The sequence below is a fragment of the Perognathus longimembris genome, chromosome 18, assembly GCF_023159225.1.
Source record: "Perognathus longimembris pacificus isolate PPM17 chromosome 18, ASM2315922v1, whole genome shotgun sequence".
Classification (NCBI taxonomy): Eukaryota; Metazoa; Chordata; class Mammalia; order Rodentia; family Heteromyidae; genus Perognathus; species Perognathus longimembris.
Window position 1 is genome coordinate 28,488,733 of NC_063178.1, and position 19,219 is coordinate 28,507,951.

General features: G+C 35.8%; 1 protein-coding gene across 1 annotated transcript in view; it reads right to left on the reverse strand.

Annotated features, from left to right (window-relative positions):
* Malrd1 (MAM and LDL receptor class A domain containing 1) overlaps positions 1–19,219 on the reverse strand; it is a 475,502-nt gene that overhangs the window by 444,651 nt on the left and 11,632 nt on the right. Inside the window, exon 2 of the mRNA XM_048367779.1 lies at positions 9,704–9,844. Coding sequence (XP_048223736.1) covers positions 9,704–9,844 — 141 coding nt within the window. The remainder of the gene's footprint in view (positions 1–9,703; positions 9,845–19,219) is intronic.

Here is a 19,219-nt window from a genome sequence, read left to right on the forward strand (position 1 = left end):
AGTGAAGGAGGCAGAAGCCTTGCACAGGCAAGCACCTCTCAGCTGGGTAAAAGAGGCCAGAGGCGCCCCTCCCTGCTGAGTTCACAGCCTATTCAAAGGCAGTCTGTAAAGGCCACGGCCCTGCAGCAAACAGAGGAGCAAGCTGAATTCTGCCAAACCCAGAAAATCAGGAATATAAACTGCAGACCATCATAAGGAAACCAGAGACTGGGGAAACACGACCCAAACAAAGAAGACTCCATTTTTTTTCTTTATCTTTTCAACATTTCTTAAACTTAAAAAAAAAAAAAATTTCAAATCGGAAACGTCGTCTTTTTTTTTTCCCCCATGTTTTCTATTTTTACCAGTTTGTATTATCAAGTTTTTTTTTTTATCTTTTCTGTTTGTTTGGGTTGTTCCTTTGCTGATTTTTAAAATTTTTTTCCTTTTGATTTTATCTTCTTTTTAAAATAATTATTCTCTGTTGTGTGCATCTGTCTCCCACTAATTTTACTTTATTTCTCTCTCTGTGTTCTCTTTCTTTAAAACTTACTTCTCTATGAAGAACACCTCCACTCTTTTCTGCTAACTCTCCATTATCTATCATTGCAACCTTATTCTCTCTACTGATTCTACCCTTCCCCACATTTCCACGTCACTGAAACTAAACCAAAATCACCACCCCCCTCCCCAATACATTTTACTCTATTCTCTTTACCACCTCCAACTTACCCTCCTGACTTACTGCCTGGAACTCCAGTCTCCAATGACTCCTGGTTATTGGATAGAGGATATGCCAGCTTAATAAGAGTGAATCAAAGGGGTTCATAGAGAAAGCCAGTCCTAAATGAACTTAATATAAAAACAAGAATTGCATATAGGGTTGTAACAGTAAATAAGTAACTACTGAATACAGGGCGCAGGATCAGTTGTTATATTGAGATTGTATTCTTTAGGAACACCAAATCTAATTTTATAGACAGGTATACAGGGTATCTGTACATAATTGTGAACTTGTAAGATTTACACAACAGTGCTTGGTAAGGGCTGGGTTGGGTCTTAAACGGTGCTCACAGGTGCTGGTAGACTGGGATCCGCAATCCAAATGGACAGAAGAAACACAAGAAGGATGGCAAACAATGAAGTCTTATCTCCCACTCAAAACAAGCAGGAAGCAGAGCAGCCAATCAAAGACATAGAAGAGAACCCTCAAAATGCTCTACAAAGTCTACTGATAAACATGATAAATGTAAAGTTCGAATCTCTTCAGTCAATTATTCTAGAGCGTGAGGAGGCAAAGCAAAAATTAATGGAGAATTTCATGGCATCCACAAATAGAAAGATAAATGAACTTCAAGAGTCAAATGAAAAGATAGCTAACCAGCTTAAAGATTTGAGAGACAACTCTCAAAACCAAAGTAATGAAGTTAATGAAGTAAAGAAGTCCATACAAGACTTAAGAAATGACATGGAAATTATCAGGAAAGACCAGTCAGAAGCAAAAGAGATTCGAAATCAAGTAACTAGCCTACAGTCCCGACTAACTGAAGCAGAGGATCGAATTTCGGGAGCTGAAGTTTCCTTAGATTCTATGGAGAAAGATCAAAAATCAATACAAATCCAGTCCAATCAACAAAACAGATCGCTACAGAGGATTCAAGACACGATCAGGAAGCCCAATTTAAGGATAATAGGTATTGAGGAAAACTTGGAGAAAGAGGTTAATGGGATAGGCAACCTATTTTACAGAATATTAGCTGAGAACTTCCCAAATATCCAGAAGGAAAGGCCTATACAGATACACAAAGCATTTAGAACCCCAAATCGACCAGACCAGAATAGGACATCCCACCGACACATTGTGATCAAAACATCATCAGCAGAGTGCAAGGAAAAAATACTCAAAGCTGTTAGGGCAAAGAAAACAATCACATATAAAGGAAAAGCAATCAGAATTACCCCAGACTTCTCAGCAGAGACCATGAAAGCAAGGAGAGCCTGGAATGAAGTATACCAAACTCTATATAAAAATAACAACCAACCAATAATTCTTTACCCAGCCAAACTCTCATTCATAGCTGAAGGTCAAATAAAAGTCTTCCACAATTAGGAAAACCTGAAACAATATATCTCCACCAAACCAGCTTTACACAAAATCCTTACAGATGTACTATACAGGGAAAATAATCACGATCCCAATACAGACAGAGAAATGAACCCTAATTAGTAAACATCAAATAAACAAGGTAAGAGATAAAACAGGTAACATCACCACAGAAATAACCGAAATTCAGAAAATAATAAGGGACTATTTTACAAACCTTTATGCCAACAAATTTGAGAACTTTGAAGAAATGGATGATTTCCTAGAAAAAATTGATACCCCCAAACTCAACCATGAAGATTTAAACCTTCTAAACAGACCCATATCCATTATTGAAATAGAAACGGCAATAAATGATCTCCCATCCAAGAAAAGCCCAGGTCCAGACGGATTCACTGCAGAATTCTACAAGGCCTTCAAAACAGAACTCACACCAATAGTTCTCAAACTCTTCAATGAAATTGAAAGAAAACGTTCACTTCGAGACTCATTCTATGATGCGAGTATAACCCTCTTCCCAAAACCAGGCAGGGACTCATCACGGAAAGAGGACTACAGACCAATCTCCCCGATGAACATAGATGCAAAAATTCTCAACAAAATTCTGGCCAATCGACTTCAACAGGTCATCAAAAAAATCATACACCACGATCAAACTGGATTCATCCCAGGGATGCAAAGTTGGTTTAATATACGCAAGTCAATTAATGTAATCCACCACATCATCCGGAGCAAGGTAAAGAACCACATGGTTTTATCTCTGGATGCGGAAAAAGCGTTCGATAAAATCCAGCACCCATTTATGCTAAAAGCCCTGGAAAAACTGGGATTCCAGGGAACATTCCTGAATATAATCAAGGCAGTTTATGACAAACCAACAGCAAGCATAACTCTAAATGGTGAAAAACTAAAGCCATTCCCTTTAAAATCAGGAACAAGGCAGGGATGTCCACTCTCTCCCCTGCTCTTCAACATAGTACTAAAATTCCTAGCCAGAGCAATCAGGCAAGAAGAAAATATAAAGGCAATCCATGTAGGTAAAGATGAAGTTAAACTCTCTCTCTTCTCAGATGACATGATCCTATACCTAAAAAATTCCATAGACTCTACCCCCAAGCCACAAGAGCTGATCCAAAACTTTGGCAAAGTTGTAGGATATAAAATAAAGCTTCAAAAATCAATGGCCTTTCTGTATGCTAACGACCCGAAGATTGAGGCTGATATCAGGAAAGCAACCCCCTTTGCAATAGCCTCCAAAAACATAAAATACCTAGGAATAACCTTAACCAAAGAAGTGAAAGACCTCTTTGAGGAGAACTTTAAAACCTTGAAAAATGAAATTAAGTCAGAACTAAGGAAATGGAAAAACCTCCCATGCTCCTGGATTGGGAGGATTAATATAATCAAAATGGCAATATTGCCAAAGGCTATCTACAAATTCAATGCAATACCCATTAATATCCCAACACCATTTTTTGATGAAATAGAGGAAGCAATCCAGAAATTCATATGGAACAATAAAAGACCTAGAAGAGCAAAAACAATCCTAAGCAGAAAGAACAGTGCTGGAGGAATTACAGTACCCAACTTCAAGCTGTATTATAAAGCTATAGTAATAAAAACAGCTTGGTATTGGCACCGGAACAGGTCTGAAGACCAATGGAACAGAATTGAAGACCCAGGAATGAACCCACAGAATTATGCCTACTTAATCTTTGATAAAGGGGCTAAGAAAATAGTTTGGAAGAAAGATAGCCTCTTTAACAAATTGTGCTGGAAAAACTGGCTCAACACATGCAACAAACTAAAACTAGATCCTTATATATCACCCTGCACCAAAATCAATTCCAAATGGATTAAAGACCTCGAAATCAAAACAGCTACCCTGAAAACACTAAAGGAAGAAGTAGGAGAAACACTTGGGCTCCTTGGCGCAGGACGGAACTTCCTTAACAAAGACCCAGAAAGGCTACAAATCAAAGAAAGATTGGACAAATGGGACTGCATCAAACTGCAGAGCTTCTGCATGGCAAAGGACATAGCTTGCAAGATAAACAGAAAGCCCACAGACTGGGACAAGATCTTTACTGGCCATTCAATGGACAAAGGCCTCATATCTAAAATATATGCAGAACTAAAAAAATTACCTTCCTCCAAAAAAAAACCGCAAGGAACTAATAGCCCACTCATCAAGTGGGCTAAAGACCTACAAAGAGACTTCTCTGATTAGGAAATGAGAATGGCCAAGAGACATATGAAAAATTTCTCTACATCACTGGCCATAAAATAAATGCAAATCAAAACAACATTGAGATTCCATCTCACCCCAGTAAGAATGTCATATATCAAGAAAACTAACAATAACAGTTGTTGGAGGGGATGTGGCCAAAAGGGAACCCTAATTCATTGTTGGTGGGAATGTAAACTGGTTCAGCCACTCTGGTGAGCAGTATGGAGATTCCTCAGAAGGCTAAATGTAGAACTCCCCTATGACCCAGCAACCCCACTTTTGGGTATTTATCCAAAAAACTACAAACAAAATCAAAGTAAAGCCACCACCACAACATTGTTCATCGCAGCAAAATTTGTCATAGCGAGAATCTGGAACCAACCCAGATGCCCCTCTGTAGACGAATGGATCAGGAAAATGTGGTACATATACACAATGGAATTTTATGTTTCTATCAGAAAGAATGACACTGCCCCATTTGTAAGGAAATGGAAGAACTTGGAAAAAATTATACTAAGTGAAGTGAGCCAGACCCAAAGAAACATGGACTCCATGGTCTCCCTTATTGGGACTAATTAGCACAGGTTTAAGCAAGTCACAACAGAGGATCACAAGAGCCCAATAGCTATACCCTTATGATCCCATAAGATGATGCTAAGTGAAATGAACTCCATTTTATGAAAATGATTGTTATATCAGAGTTGAACCTACTTTCAACATCCCATGTATATCTGTAGTTTCTACTATTGATGATGTTCGTGTATCACCTTCTTGTGGTTGTATCTACACTGTCTCTGTAATCTTATCTGAGTGTATGGGAAACAGTGTGTACTGGTATTAAAATTAGGAAATTCAAAGGGAATACCAAAATTGAGAGACAAAGGGTAAAATACGAGAAACAACAACAAAAGCAATACTTGCAAAACTGTTTGGTGTAAGTGAACTGAACACCTCAGGGGGGGACTGGGGGAGGAGGGAGGGGGGTATGAGGGACAAGGTAACTAACAGTACAAGAAATGTAACCAATGCCTAACGTGTGAAACTGTAACCTCTCTGTACTTCAGTTTTATAATAAAAACTTTAAAAAAATTCCCATCCATGAATATATTAAACACACTTAAACTAAAATTTTCATTTTAATATTTCCTTTTTACTTTTGAAATAATGTCATATTAAGAATGGAAGAAGTATGGGAATGCACTGTAATTCCATTTCATTATTTATATACTTATTCGAAAACCAAGTTTCAGCCTTACAGTAGTGTCCCTTTTCCAAAAGAATGTTTTGCATTCTTCAGGGTCAGATATCGTTAATCCACTGCAAAAAGAAATGTAGATGGAAAAATTCAGAAAATAAGTTATAAGGCTTAAATACTATTTGCAACATATTATAGCTGTCCTACTTATGGATACTGTTTTAGTATTTAACAGTGGATATAGTTAGATACAGGAAAAAGCACAATTGCAAACACCTACTGGGTGATATCCAAAGTATTCCCTGTAGATAAGCGGACATTTGCATAACCAAATCTCTTCTGTTACTTGAAAGTTCAGTTGAGTTTATGAACAACAGCCTAATAAAGCTAATTCTTCTAACCAGAATCAAAATGTACTTCTCTGATATTTGCTGCCCACCTGAATAACAGTAGATGCTGTTCACATTTATATCAAACACAAATGAAGACTCTCTTGATGCTTGATTACCTGTAATTTTACTAAAATTTGCTGTTTTCCTAAATTTACTCTGATTGGTCTGTATGCTCCTAGTGGAAAGTTATATCTCTATTCTCCATTCTTTAATACTGTACTGTGTCCGGCATAATCTCCAATTAGTGTTTAATGAAAACACCAAAGGCTGTCAAACTGACTTTCTGTCAAGCCCTAGCAACTGCCTAATTTTTACATATTATGTCAAATCAGAAAGGTTTTTACATGTTGAAATGGCAAAAACATGAACAAATAAAAAATAAATCCAAAAAGGTAGTATTTTACAACATGTGACATTCACATTAATTATAAATTATTTTATGATAAGTATTTATATATTATTTATGGCTATGCTCACAATACAATGACAGACTAGAGTCATTGGTACATAGACTAGCCTAAGAAATAAAAAAATACTATTTGGACCTTTAAACAAATGTAAGCATGTACTTGGAATAGGTTAATCATACCATATGAATTTCTCAAGTTAAAAACAATATGGATGCTCTCAAACAAATCTTTAAGCCACACATAGATAAACACACATACATACATATGCACAGTCTACCTCTCATTGTGAGTTTTTAAATATATGTAAGGTCATGAGAAGGCTATCATATGGGCCTTTTGCTCAAAATATATAATCATAAGCACAAAGTTAATGCCTCTATCACTAGACTGAAAGCTCACGACAGAACTGTGTTCTCATTCACCTTGATACCTACAGGTTCTAGAAGAGGATGTGGATGGAGCAAAGCAGATGGTCAATGAAGAGATTTTTTTTGTTTCTTTTAATTGCCGGTAGAGGAAGAAATGAACATTACTCATTACTCACTAATTTCAAAATGAACATATATTCAGGTTATAAAGGCTACAGAAACATGGTCTAGAGAATGCCTATGTGGCTGAATTTTTAGTCTTTTTCTGATTCTTCCTAGTAAAATAATCCAGTTCACTGTGTGATGCAGCCTGCCATCTATTAAGGATTGACAATGAGGCTCTTGCCCTTGAGATAGAGCAGCATAGAACCTATTAGTTGGTGTTCACTCAGATGGAAAACCTGGTGGTGAATATAATTATTATATTAAAGAACAAGAAAAATCTAAAAACTCACACTTCAGAGGGCTTTAAAGTTAAACAACAGTTTTACTTTTTTATTTTTTGGCAGTCCTACTTGAATTCTGGGCCTAGGCACTATCTGTTCCTGAGCTTTTATGTTCAAGGCTCTAACACTTGAGTCACAGCTCCACTTCCAGCTTTTTGTGGTTAGCTGGAGATAAAAGTCTCATGAACTTTTCTGGCCTGGCTGGCTTCAAACTATATCCTCAGATCTCAGTCTCCTGAGTAGCTAAGGATTACAAGTATGAGCCACTGGTGCTTGGCATGTACAACTATTTTGAAAAGACTAGTAACTGAAAAAGATCAGAATAAGTTAGACATTCCTTCAACTTTTGAACTGTGGTTGGGATAACTTTATAGCTGGTATGGAAATGACTGTTACATCACTGTTGTAATTACTTTCAACATGCCATGTGAAACTTAGCTTCTTTTGTTGATGATCCTCTTGTATCCCTTTCCTGTGGTTGTACCCACGCTATCACTGGATCTCATCTGAGTACACTGGATACTGTATATACTGGTATTAGAACTAGGGAAGTGAAATGGAATATCAAAATTGAGAGGCAAAGGATAATAAGACAACTCCAAAAGAAATATTTGCAAATCCATTTTGTGTAAACCAACTGAACAACTCATGGGGGGAGAGGGAAAAGGGGAGGGGGTGGGGGAATGAGGGAGGAGGTAACAAATAGTACAAGAAATGTACCCATGGCCTAACGTATAAAACTGTAACCCCTATGCACATCACTGTGACAATAAATAATTATTGTTATTTTAAAAAATAAACACATGCAAATCCCTTAAAAGGAAGAAAAGCTGGTGGTTGGGAACTTGGAAGAGGATCCTAGAGCAGCCATGTGTGACAGAAAAAAAAAGAATTCTATAAATAAGGAGACCATAATAGAAGTGTCCTATATCTATAAAGAATTTCTACTCATGTCCTTGGTTAAAACTGAAACCTGCAACTGAAGAAATTACTCTGACAGCTACAGCTTAAAGAATTAAATTGATATTTAGACTGCTGTCCATACAAAAACAATGTAAAGTTTATGATTTGAATCTATGCAAGTTAATTTAAACAAATATTCACTACTCTGAAAAAATATTGTAGAACACAGAACACTGACTCTCTCCAATATCAGCATTCATAATACCCAAGATGTAATGTAAAACTATTCAACAATTGAAGAATTGAGACAATGTGATCACACCATGGAAAAAGACAGTCAACAGAGGGTAACTCTGAGAGGGTACAGTGGAAGATATAAAAACTATTATAGTAATGAGCAGTGAGATAAAGATAATGTGCTTATAAGACATGAAAAGGTAAGAAAAACTACTTAAAATAACTGATTTTAATTCTTAGAATTGAGAAATATATTACTAGATTCTTAAAAGAAAATCACTAGACATCTTTCTTAGCAAAATAAAAAGAATCGCAGATCTTGAGCACACTTCAATTAAAATTGTCCCATCTGAAACATAAAAGATGATAATGGAGATGATGAGACTTCAACAATTTTAGGTTTACAGTTTAATAAGTGACCACACACACACACACATATGTGACCACATATATATATGTGACCACACACACACACGTGACCACATATATATGTGACCACACACACACACACATACACACACACACACACACATATATATATGCGACAAATAACAGGGCAGGAAAATAATTGCATAAATAAAGGTAGGATACTTTCCAAAATTGATAGAAAATATACATTTCAGATTCAAGAAGCTCAGTTAAGTCAAGTAAGATAAAATTCAAAACCTAAGTAGGACAATATTTAAAAATTCTTATGTTGAAAACCAAATCTTGAAAGCATCAAACAACTAAGATCTGCTAAGCAAAAGCAAAAAGTTATTTGAAATTGGAACTACTGACTTGCACAATACTATTCACAATAGTGTGCCCTTCAATGGATGAATGAATAAAGAAAATGTGGTGTATATCTGCAGTGGTATATTATCCATAAAGTAAAAAAGCATGTTTGCAGAAAAATGGATGGAGCTGGAGCTCATCATGTTAAGTGGAAATAAGCCAGATTCAAATGTATTCTCTTTCTTGTGAAAGTAAGGGAGGGAAAGGATGTTTGGAGTCTATTACAGATGTGGAAGAGAGTAAGAAATGGGAATAAAGGAGTAAAGGAGGTAAATGTGATCAATGTACATCATATGCACATGTGGAAATGTTATAATGAGACCTCTTGCTTACACAAGTGCAAAAGTGATGGTATGCTAACTGGAAAATGATGGTTTAAAATAAAATATATTATGGGATTGATTCTTTTTTTGGGGGGAGGGCTGGGAATATGGCCTAGTTACAAGAGTGCTTGCCTCGTATACATGAAGCCCTGGGTTCAATTCACCAACACCATATATACAGAAAACTGCTAGAAGTAGCACTGTGACTCAAGTGGTAGAGTGCTAGCCTTGAGCAAAAAGAAGCTAGGGACAGTGCTCCCATCCTAAGTCCAAGGCCCAGGGCTGGCAAAAAAAAAAATCTTTATTATGGGATTAATAAAATAAATTTAGATCATTTACCTGATATGTCACCTTTGTGATCAGAAAATGGAGGTGAAGGACCAGTCTCCCCATTTTTTTTGGCCCAACTAAGTTGCAGGTTTTCATCTTGTTTCATATTGCAGAGGCCATCCTCAAAATCGCATCTTTCATAATTTGCACCTATAGAGAAGAAAAGAAAATCGCTTTCAGAACTTCATTTGGCTTCTTAAAAAACAAGAGTCAATGGAAGAAAAAAGGCTGGCAACAAATGAAAGATACACTTTAGCATAAGAATATTTTTCACAAATTTAATTCTACTGATGCAAACCTTTTTAGCACATGCCTTCTCATAAAGTTTTTTTGCACGTGGCATTATCACAACACACAGTCCTATGTGTTCCAAAAGAAAGACTATCACATGAAGTTAGATTGTTCAGGATCAAACTGATTTGGGCTTTTATCAAATGAGTGGTTTGACTAAACCATTTAACCACAACTAACCTTTTCCATCCTTTGTAGATTATAATAGTACTATTCAGCCTTTCCTGACACAAATAACTGTTATGACAATCCAATGACATGATGAATGTAAAAATAATTTACAACTCTTACATCCATGAAATACATGAAATTAGTACTAGCTGGGCACAGTGGCTCACAACTGTAATCCTAGCTACTCAGGAGGCTGAGATCTGAGGATCAAGGTTCAAAGTCATTCCAGGCAGGAAAGCCCAAGACACTCTTTTTTATGTAATTTTTTTTTATTGGCAAAGTGATATACAGAGAGGTTACAGGTTCATACGATAGGCCTTGGGAGACTCTTATCTCCAATTATCTACCAAAGAAGCCATGAGTAGAGCTGTGCCTCAAGCACAGAGCACTATCCTTAAGCAAAAGAGCTCAGTGACAATAACATGACCCTGCTTTAGAGCCCCAGAATCAGCACAAAATATTATTATTAGGTTTACATCTTCAACTCAATTTTGAAATCTCTGCCCAGAGAATCACATCAGAATTTCAGGTCTGAGATGATCAATTCACAGAGAGGCCTTTGATAGAAATTCAATCATCCATGGAATATAACCCTTGAAGTAATTGCACACCTCCCTGTGAAATCTTATCATTGACTTGATAAAAAGCCTGGTGTTCTGTATCACAACCAATGTTCTTTATTTTCAGTACAGTTTACCCAAGAAGCATGTAAAGGATTTGAGCAGTTGATTATTCTTAATAATTACCCATGTACATTTCCCCCCATTATCTAACATTTGCAAATGTCACATCCTAAAAATAGATACTCTCGATTACAGATAGCTCCTTCCTGGACTGTAGACCTTAAGGAGAATGGACAGTGTTTTTAAACAGCTGCTTCTTTCCCTGGCAGGTTGCTGAGCTATAGTGAGCATGAATAGGCTGGCTAATAGTGCTCGGCCACCCACTCACAAGAAGATAATCTTACTTAATCATCTTTTCAAACAAAAAGATTTCAGCAGTAATCATGTATATGCTACATTTTGTTGATGTCATCCAAAGCAAACTTAGAAATATGACTTTTCAATAAACTCAACTAACTCTGCTGCATTATTAACGAAGCAGGCATTTGCTACCAACTTAAACATGAGGAAACATAGGACAATGTCTTCCAGATATTAAATAACTTACACAAAATAGGCCATCTACCAAGTGCCGTGGTCCAGACTGGAACACTGCCTTTTATTTTTTTTTTTTTACTTCTTTTAAAATGTATTTATTGTCAGAGTGGTATAAAGAGGGGTTACAGTTTTATACATAAGGCAGTCGGTATGTTTCAGTTGTACAGTTGGATTACAGCATATAGTTTTGCTGTTGCATTAGTTTGTTTTTTACCCTTTGTCTCTCCATTTTGATGTTCTCCTTCCATTCCCTAGTTCCAATAAACATATATACAATACACTGGGTACCAAAATCAGTAATAGAGACATTTGGGGTAAAACCCTAGGGTAAAAAGACAAAAGAAAGTGGCACAATTTCAGAGGGTACATTGAAAATAACTAGGACAATGGTAAACCATTTATTTCCAGAACTTGGAGTTCATATCACTTAACATCATCTTATGTGTTCATATGTACATAGCTATTGAGCTATTGTGATATTCTGCTAAGACTATCCTAAATGTGTACTAATTATTACCAATGAGAAAAACCACAGTCTATGTTTCTTTGGGTCTGGCTCACTTCACTTAGTGTAACTTTTTCAAAGTCCTTCCATTTCCTTACAAATGGAGAAGTGTCATTCTTTCTGAGAGAGGCATAGAATTCCATCCAGTGTATGTATTCTAGAAATATAGTTCTCAGGGCTCCAACACCCAACTATAATTTACTGTCCCATTTTTTATCAAAGATATAGAATTAAAGACCTATCAGAGACTCTACCCACCCTAAGGAAACTAGTCTTTACAGAGCTGATATCATTTTGTCTAAGAGAAAATAAATTTTATTAGTTTATGAATCATACAAAGGCTAAAGACTAGAAAGATAGATAGCTATAATCAGACACTATATAACAAAATTACAATCAGTGACAGGCTTCATTTGCAACTATAACTATACTACAGTCTAGTTGTACAGCAGATTAAACCATCTGAGTTTTTACAAACTCTCTGAAATGTCACAATGATGAAATCTCTCAGAATGAATTGAGGTCATTAAACAATGCATACTGTGCTTGTTTTTTATCCAATTGTTTATGCTGTTTACATAAATATGAACTCTTCTAGTTTTGTTTTCCATTCTGGCAACTTTTCAGATGATCTATAATTATGAAGTATTCTACTTTACCACACATGTCAGCACTTATGTGTATAAGTACATGTACATTTTCACATAGATAAAAAACATTATTTGAATATCAAGAAATTACCCTGAGAACACAATTGCTTAGGTAATGTCTGTTTGCAATATTCTTTGTTCTTTTAAATATACAAGGTAACCAAGGTGATTCTGGAAGCATTAAAACTAGAAAAATAGATGGGAATATGGCCTAGTGGCAAGAGTGTTTGCCTTGTATAGAAGCCCTGGGTTCAATTCCCCAGCACCAAATATATAGAAAATGGGCAGAGGTGGTGCTGTGGCTTAAGTGGCAGAATGCTAGCCTTGAGCAAAAATAAGCCAGGGACAGTGCTCAGGCCCAGAGTCCAAGTCCCAGGACTGGCAAAAAAAATAAAAACAACAACAACAAAAAACAAAAACAAAAATAAAACTAGAAAAATAGCTAAATAAAACATGTTTTCTTTTGAACAGTCTCAACAGAGTTTCTTTTTGGTATACACGAATCTAATCAGTACAAAACTTCAACTTATTGTGGTTCAAAAAGCAATCATGAACTATTATACTATTCAAAAATGTATCCAGGGGCTGGGAATATGGCCTAGTGGCAAGAGTGCTTGCCTCGTATACATGAAGCCCTGGGTTCGATTCCCCAGCACCACATATATAGAAAATGGCCAGAAGTGGTGGCGCTGTGGCTCAAGTGGCAGAATGCTAGCCTTGAGCAAAAAGAAGCCAGGGACAGTGCTCAGGCCCTGAGTCCAAGACCCAGGACTGGCAAAAAAAAAAAAAATGTATCCAGAAATATATCAGAATGCTCTTCTGAGCATTCATTTCCTCCCAAGACAGAATCAAAAATGTTAAAACCTTTGAGCAAATTTCTCAAACCATAGTTGGTTTGCTATTTAATTTCCCATGACACACATCCTTGTTCAAATCTGAAACTCTTTGCTGAAATCTGTCCACCACATAGAGAACAGTTACCACAGTTATCTTCTTATTATGTGGACTTCAGCACAGTTGAGCAATATAATGAGCATAGAGATTTACAGGAAACTTGCAAATAAGAGTCCTGTGCTTTTTCACCTGTGAAACTCAATGTTTCACTTCCAGTTTTATGATCCTAAAGGTCAGATCTACTGTAGTTAACGAGGGAGTTTGCCTTGACACTGTGCTTTGAAGATGAACTTGGAAGGCTTTGCACAATGTCAGATTTTCTTATTAACAAATTGCTTGAGAAATCTCCTGGATTCCACCTTTCATACCATATCAAAATGAAAGGAAACTAAATGATCTCCAAGAAACAGCTTAATGCATACTTCTGAGGAAAGTACATGAAATAAACATTTGGTTGTGGTTAACAGCGAAGGGACAGATAATCCAGAACTCAGCATGAACTAAGGAAAATAGAGTATGGACAAATCATTAGAACAAAGAGGTTTCAGAAGACAGAGCACAACATAATAAATAGAAAAATCTAGAAAGCACAAGGCAAGGTAGAAAAAAGCAGTGCCATCATTTTTTCTCCATTTTTCTTGGGCCTAAATCCAAATGTACATATTCATTCAAATCCTAAAACTTTTATGAGGCACAATTGTTGTCTTTTTGTAAGAAAGACTAAAGTATTACATACATAAAGTAGGGACCCGGCACAAAGTTCATCCTGACCTCTGGCTATGTTGTTATCTCAAGGACCTGCAAGGACATGGCTTACTTGAAGGACAGCACTAATCGGAGATGTTTTACTATGTCCACAAGAGTATGTTTTATGTTAACCATTCAACCTTATCTTGTTTTACTGTGTCTTGTTATTTACCGACTTCAGGGCCTTCTTGTTTTCTTAAACTTTAGTTAACCCTATGCCATTCCCTGGTTTCTAAACTGCATATAAGCTGGAAGTTAAGAATAAACGGGGCTGCAGTCTTGAGCTGCAGACCTCCCAAACCCCATGTTTTGTCTTTTGTCTTGTGCTTTTCTTTTTCTTTTATCCTCACCCCCTCAATAAAGATTCCCTTTCACTGCAGGCAGGCTCCAGCATATAACAAAGCAAAATATTATACATTTCTTATTTTAATAAAGTATATACCATATTAAACTTATAATTTTAACCATTTAAGTGTATAGTTCCCTGATACTTAATGTGTCCACACTATAGAACTGTCACTACCATCCACAAAGAACATTCATCTTGCAATACTGTAATTCTACATCCAGCACACAGTACCACCCCACACCCCTTTCCCTCCTCTACAGACCCGTCAATCACCATTCTATTCACTCTGACATTGACTACTCTAGAGAACTCATATAAGTAGAATGGTGCAGTACTTGTTCTTCTGGAATTTTTTTTTTTTTTTTTGCCAGTCCTGGAGCTTGAACTCAGGGCCTGAGCACTGTCCCTGACTTCTTTGTGCTCAAGGCTAGCGCACTACCAACTTGAGTCACAGCGCCACTTCTGGCCTTTTCTATATATGTGGTGCTGAGAAATCAAACCTAGGGCTTCATGTATACGAGGCAAGCACTTGTGCCACTAGGCCATATTCCCAGCCCCTCTTCTGGAATTTTTAGAACTTAGTATAACGTCTTCAAGGATGATCATCCACCCTGTCCTTTTTTTATTGATACTAGATAAAAAGGTTATCTACAAAATTACATGTTCATCCATTCATCTGTCAGGGGACATACGGATAGCCTTTGACCATTGTGAATAATTATTCCATGAGCATTTTATTCAAGCTCCTCCTTTCATTTTTCTTTGGCACATGTGTACAAAGAACTGCTACATCATATGTTGATTCTGTCATTGATTTTCTTAAAGTGACTGCAAGACTTTAAGGTCCCAGAAGTAAAGCAAAAGTGTTTCAATTTCTCTGCATTTTCACCAACACATGGCATTTTCTAGGACATTCTTGTTTGTTGTTTGTAGTATTGCCATTCAGATAGTTGAGAAGTGAAGTCTGACTGTGGTTTTTTATTTGTATTTTCCTTATGATTAGTGATGTCAATATCTTGTCTAAAGTTTATTGGACTTTTGCCCATCTCTGAAGAAAAACCTGTTAAAGTTTTTGGTCTTCTTTTATTCAGCTTGTTTTTTACTGTTGATTTGGAGTTCATTTTATATTTTGGATATATATTCAGTCTCCTAATAGTTATATAGTTTTACAGTTTTTTCCCATTCTATAGACCAAGATTTCACCCTATTGATAATGTACTTAGGTGAATTTTTTTTCATTTTGATAAAATTCAATTTATTTTTTCCTTTCATTGTGTGTGATTTGGGGGTATTAAAAGAATCCAGGGGGCTGGGAATGTGACCTAGTGGTCCAGTGCTTTTCTAGCACCCATGAAGCCCTGGGTTCGATTCCTCAGCACCACATATGCAGGAAAAAGCCAGAAGTGGTGCTATGGCTCAAGTAGTAGAGTGCTGGCCTTGAGCAAAAAGAAGCCAGGGACAGTGGTCAGGACCCAAGTTCAAGCAAGCCCCAGGACTGGCAAAAGAAAGAAGGGAGGAAGGGCAGAAGGGAGGGAGGGAGGGAGGAAGGAAAACAAAGAATGCAAGTCCACTGTTATGAGTTTTTTCCCCTGGTTTTCTTCTAAGAGTTCAATAATTTTACTTCTTATCTATAGATATCTAATCTATTCATTTTGAATATTTTTATATAGTACAAGTTAAGGGTTCAAATTCATTCTGTTTGTTTTCTTGAGATAAAGTGTCTCTCATAGGTGAACTCAGGATCTTCCTAACTTAGCTTCCCCAAGTGCTAGGATTACAGACATGTGCCACCACACCCAGGTGGCAACTTTGTTGCTGTAATAGGTGGTTATCCAGTTTTCAAATAATCACTTATTGATCCTGTTGTATCCCCTTCCTGTGGTTTTACCTACACTATCTCTGTATCTTATCTGAGTATATTTGAAACCATGTATACTGGTAAACAGTGATATATATGGTTAAAAAAAGACAAACAACTACAAAAGCAATACTTGCAAAACTGGTGTAAATGAACTGAACAACTCATGGGGGGAAAGGAAAAGGGGGAGGGGGGAGGAGGGAATGAGGGAGGAGGTAACAAACAGTACAAGAAATGTATCCAATGCCTAATGTATGAAACTGTAACCTCTCTGTACATCAGTTTGATAAGAAAAATTTGAAAAAAAAAAAAGAAAATTCTGTCATTTTTCCTCTGAACAGTTACAGAACTCTACTCAAAATTGACTTGTGCATATATGTAACTGTTTATTTCTGGGCTTTCGGTTCTATTCCATTGGTTTATGTCTGTTTTATACCTGCATCATATTTTTAATAGCCATATCTTTATAAAAGTTTTGTAGTCAGAATGAATGACACCTTTTTGTTCTTTTCCTGGATTATTTTGCCTATTTGAGATACCTTAAGTTTCTCAGATGAATTTTAAGATAGATTTTAGTATTTGGGGAAAAAATACCAAAGATTTTGGTAGATATTTCTTTAAATCTATTGATTGATTTAAAGTATTGAGATTGTCACAGCATTAGATACTCCAATCTATATAGAATGTATTTTCATTCATTGTTCATTCATCCTCATTAACAACTGACTTTTATCAACATACATCTTTCCTATCTCATTTTTTATGTATTTTTCTTTTTGGTGCTATTGTTAATGAAATTGAGTTTTTATATAAATTTTTGATTGTTCATTGTAGTATACAGAAGAAAACTGACAATGATGTTGATTTTGTATAATACATAATGTTGCCAAGTTCCTTAATTCTAATAGGATTTTTCAAATATCATCTTTAGAGTGTTTTACAGTTGAAAGAATTTTGCAGAGATATTTTGCTTTTTCCTTTATGGCCCATGCAACATGTGAACAATTAAGGTGGGTATCCTTTTATATTCCTAGCCTTTGAAGAATGGTTTTTAATCTTCCACTGTTCAGTGTGACATTAGTGGTGTTAACCACATATTATGTTTGTTTTGCTGAAGTCAGGACCTTCCATCCCAGCTTCATTGAGTGGTTTATCCAATTGTTGAAGAAATCTATGTACCACAAGTCATAAAATCTTGCATGCAACTTAAATTCATTTTGTTGTTTTGGAATATTACTACCTTTGTGTAGACAACATATGAAAACACTTTTATAGATGATGATATCCCTTACTCTTAATTAATACAAAAATAATGGCTAGTTCTTGAAGAGGATAAAATGAATCCAAAAAATTGCAAATAAACCAAAGTATATTTTAATATTCTCAAATATACAAATCTAAGAAATGACTATTAATTAATAAATTTTAATAAATTAATCAAATTTAACTTAATTTTAATATTTTAACTGACCAAGAAAAAAGGGAATTCATAACTCAAAAGTGTATGTTACAGGAAATGGAATTAACACTTCCATAGCTCATACCAGAATAGTGTGATATAATTTTAATTGTGTTCTTATCAGGTGGTGATTTTATGCTTCAGTACCGAGAACTTCTTTGGCAAGAATGCTATCATTGATGGGAATCTATGTTAATAAGTAAAGGATTATCAGACTATGCTTCAACTTAAAGTGATCTTAATATCAGCAACCTTCAAAGGACATCTCCAGTCCTTAGGTATCAGGTGCTATCTCCAGAAATACTGACAAGGCATAAAGTAACATTCACTGCAGTTTACAGCAGTGTTCATTCAAGTATCAGAGATGCTCTATAGCCCGTACATCTCATCCAGAGAAGTTTGGCCACAGATCCAAGGGCTTTTCACTAGTTTCATTTTAATAAATCCAAGGCCTTGAATGGAAAGTTGTATTTCTTTCATCAAAAAACAATTTCTATTAAGTGAACTAATTTCTGAACAAATGAACCCCCAATTTTTCCTATATAGACATTCAATATTTCTCAAAATAAGTAGAATTCTTCTGGCAAACTCAACAAAACATTTTAAGACTCATCCCATTGAAAAGTCAGGTTATTTATGGCTAGCAGAGAATAGTGCATTCTATTCATATTTTTATGAAAACTGATTAATAAGCTGTGATTCAGCCTTTCATTTGGCAATTTTCACAAAAGACTACAAGCTTTCAAGATTCCATTGAGCCTAGCGTACCAGTATGAACATGTAGAAATTGTATTTATTGACAAACATCTTTACAAACAGAAAAAGGTACAGAATTTGAAAGACTTCTAAGCATATGCCAATGCTAGCTTCAGAAGGTATTTTGCTGTGGAAAGGAACTACTTACTAATTGATAAAATTACCAAACATCAGACATTTTCAGATACTTTCCAGAGGATAACACCTTAGCTTGTATACTTAACCCACAAAATGCTCTAACTCCATGGGAAGAATGAATAATTTTATCCAAATTCATGTGGAAAGAAAATAATACAGCTGATTGTTTTTCCAATTATTCAGCCAATCAGTAATCCAGCAACAGAAATTCACTCTATCTGGTATAAAGGAGCAGTTGTCTAAAAACAGACTCAAGCAAAGTCTTGCCATAATGACAGTAATGCTTTGCTTTATTATGATATTCTTTAAATATGAGGGAAACTATTTACAGACTGGGATGACGGTATCATTACTTACCTCTTATTAAAAGTCATTATTTACCTTTTTTTAAAAAAGTATTTTGTCACTTATTCAAAAAAGATGTGTATTCAATACCTTACTTGTGTACGTGTAATGCCTTTGTACATGACCTTTACAGTAAAAGAAAAAAAAATTGTTGAATGGTAACCTCTTTGTACAACTACTTAAATGTTGGGATCGGTCTTTC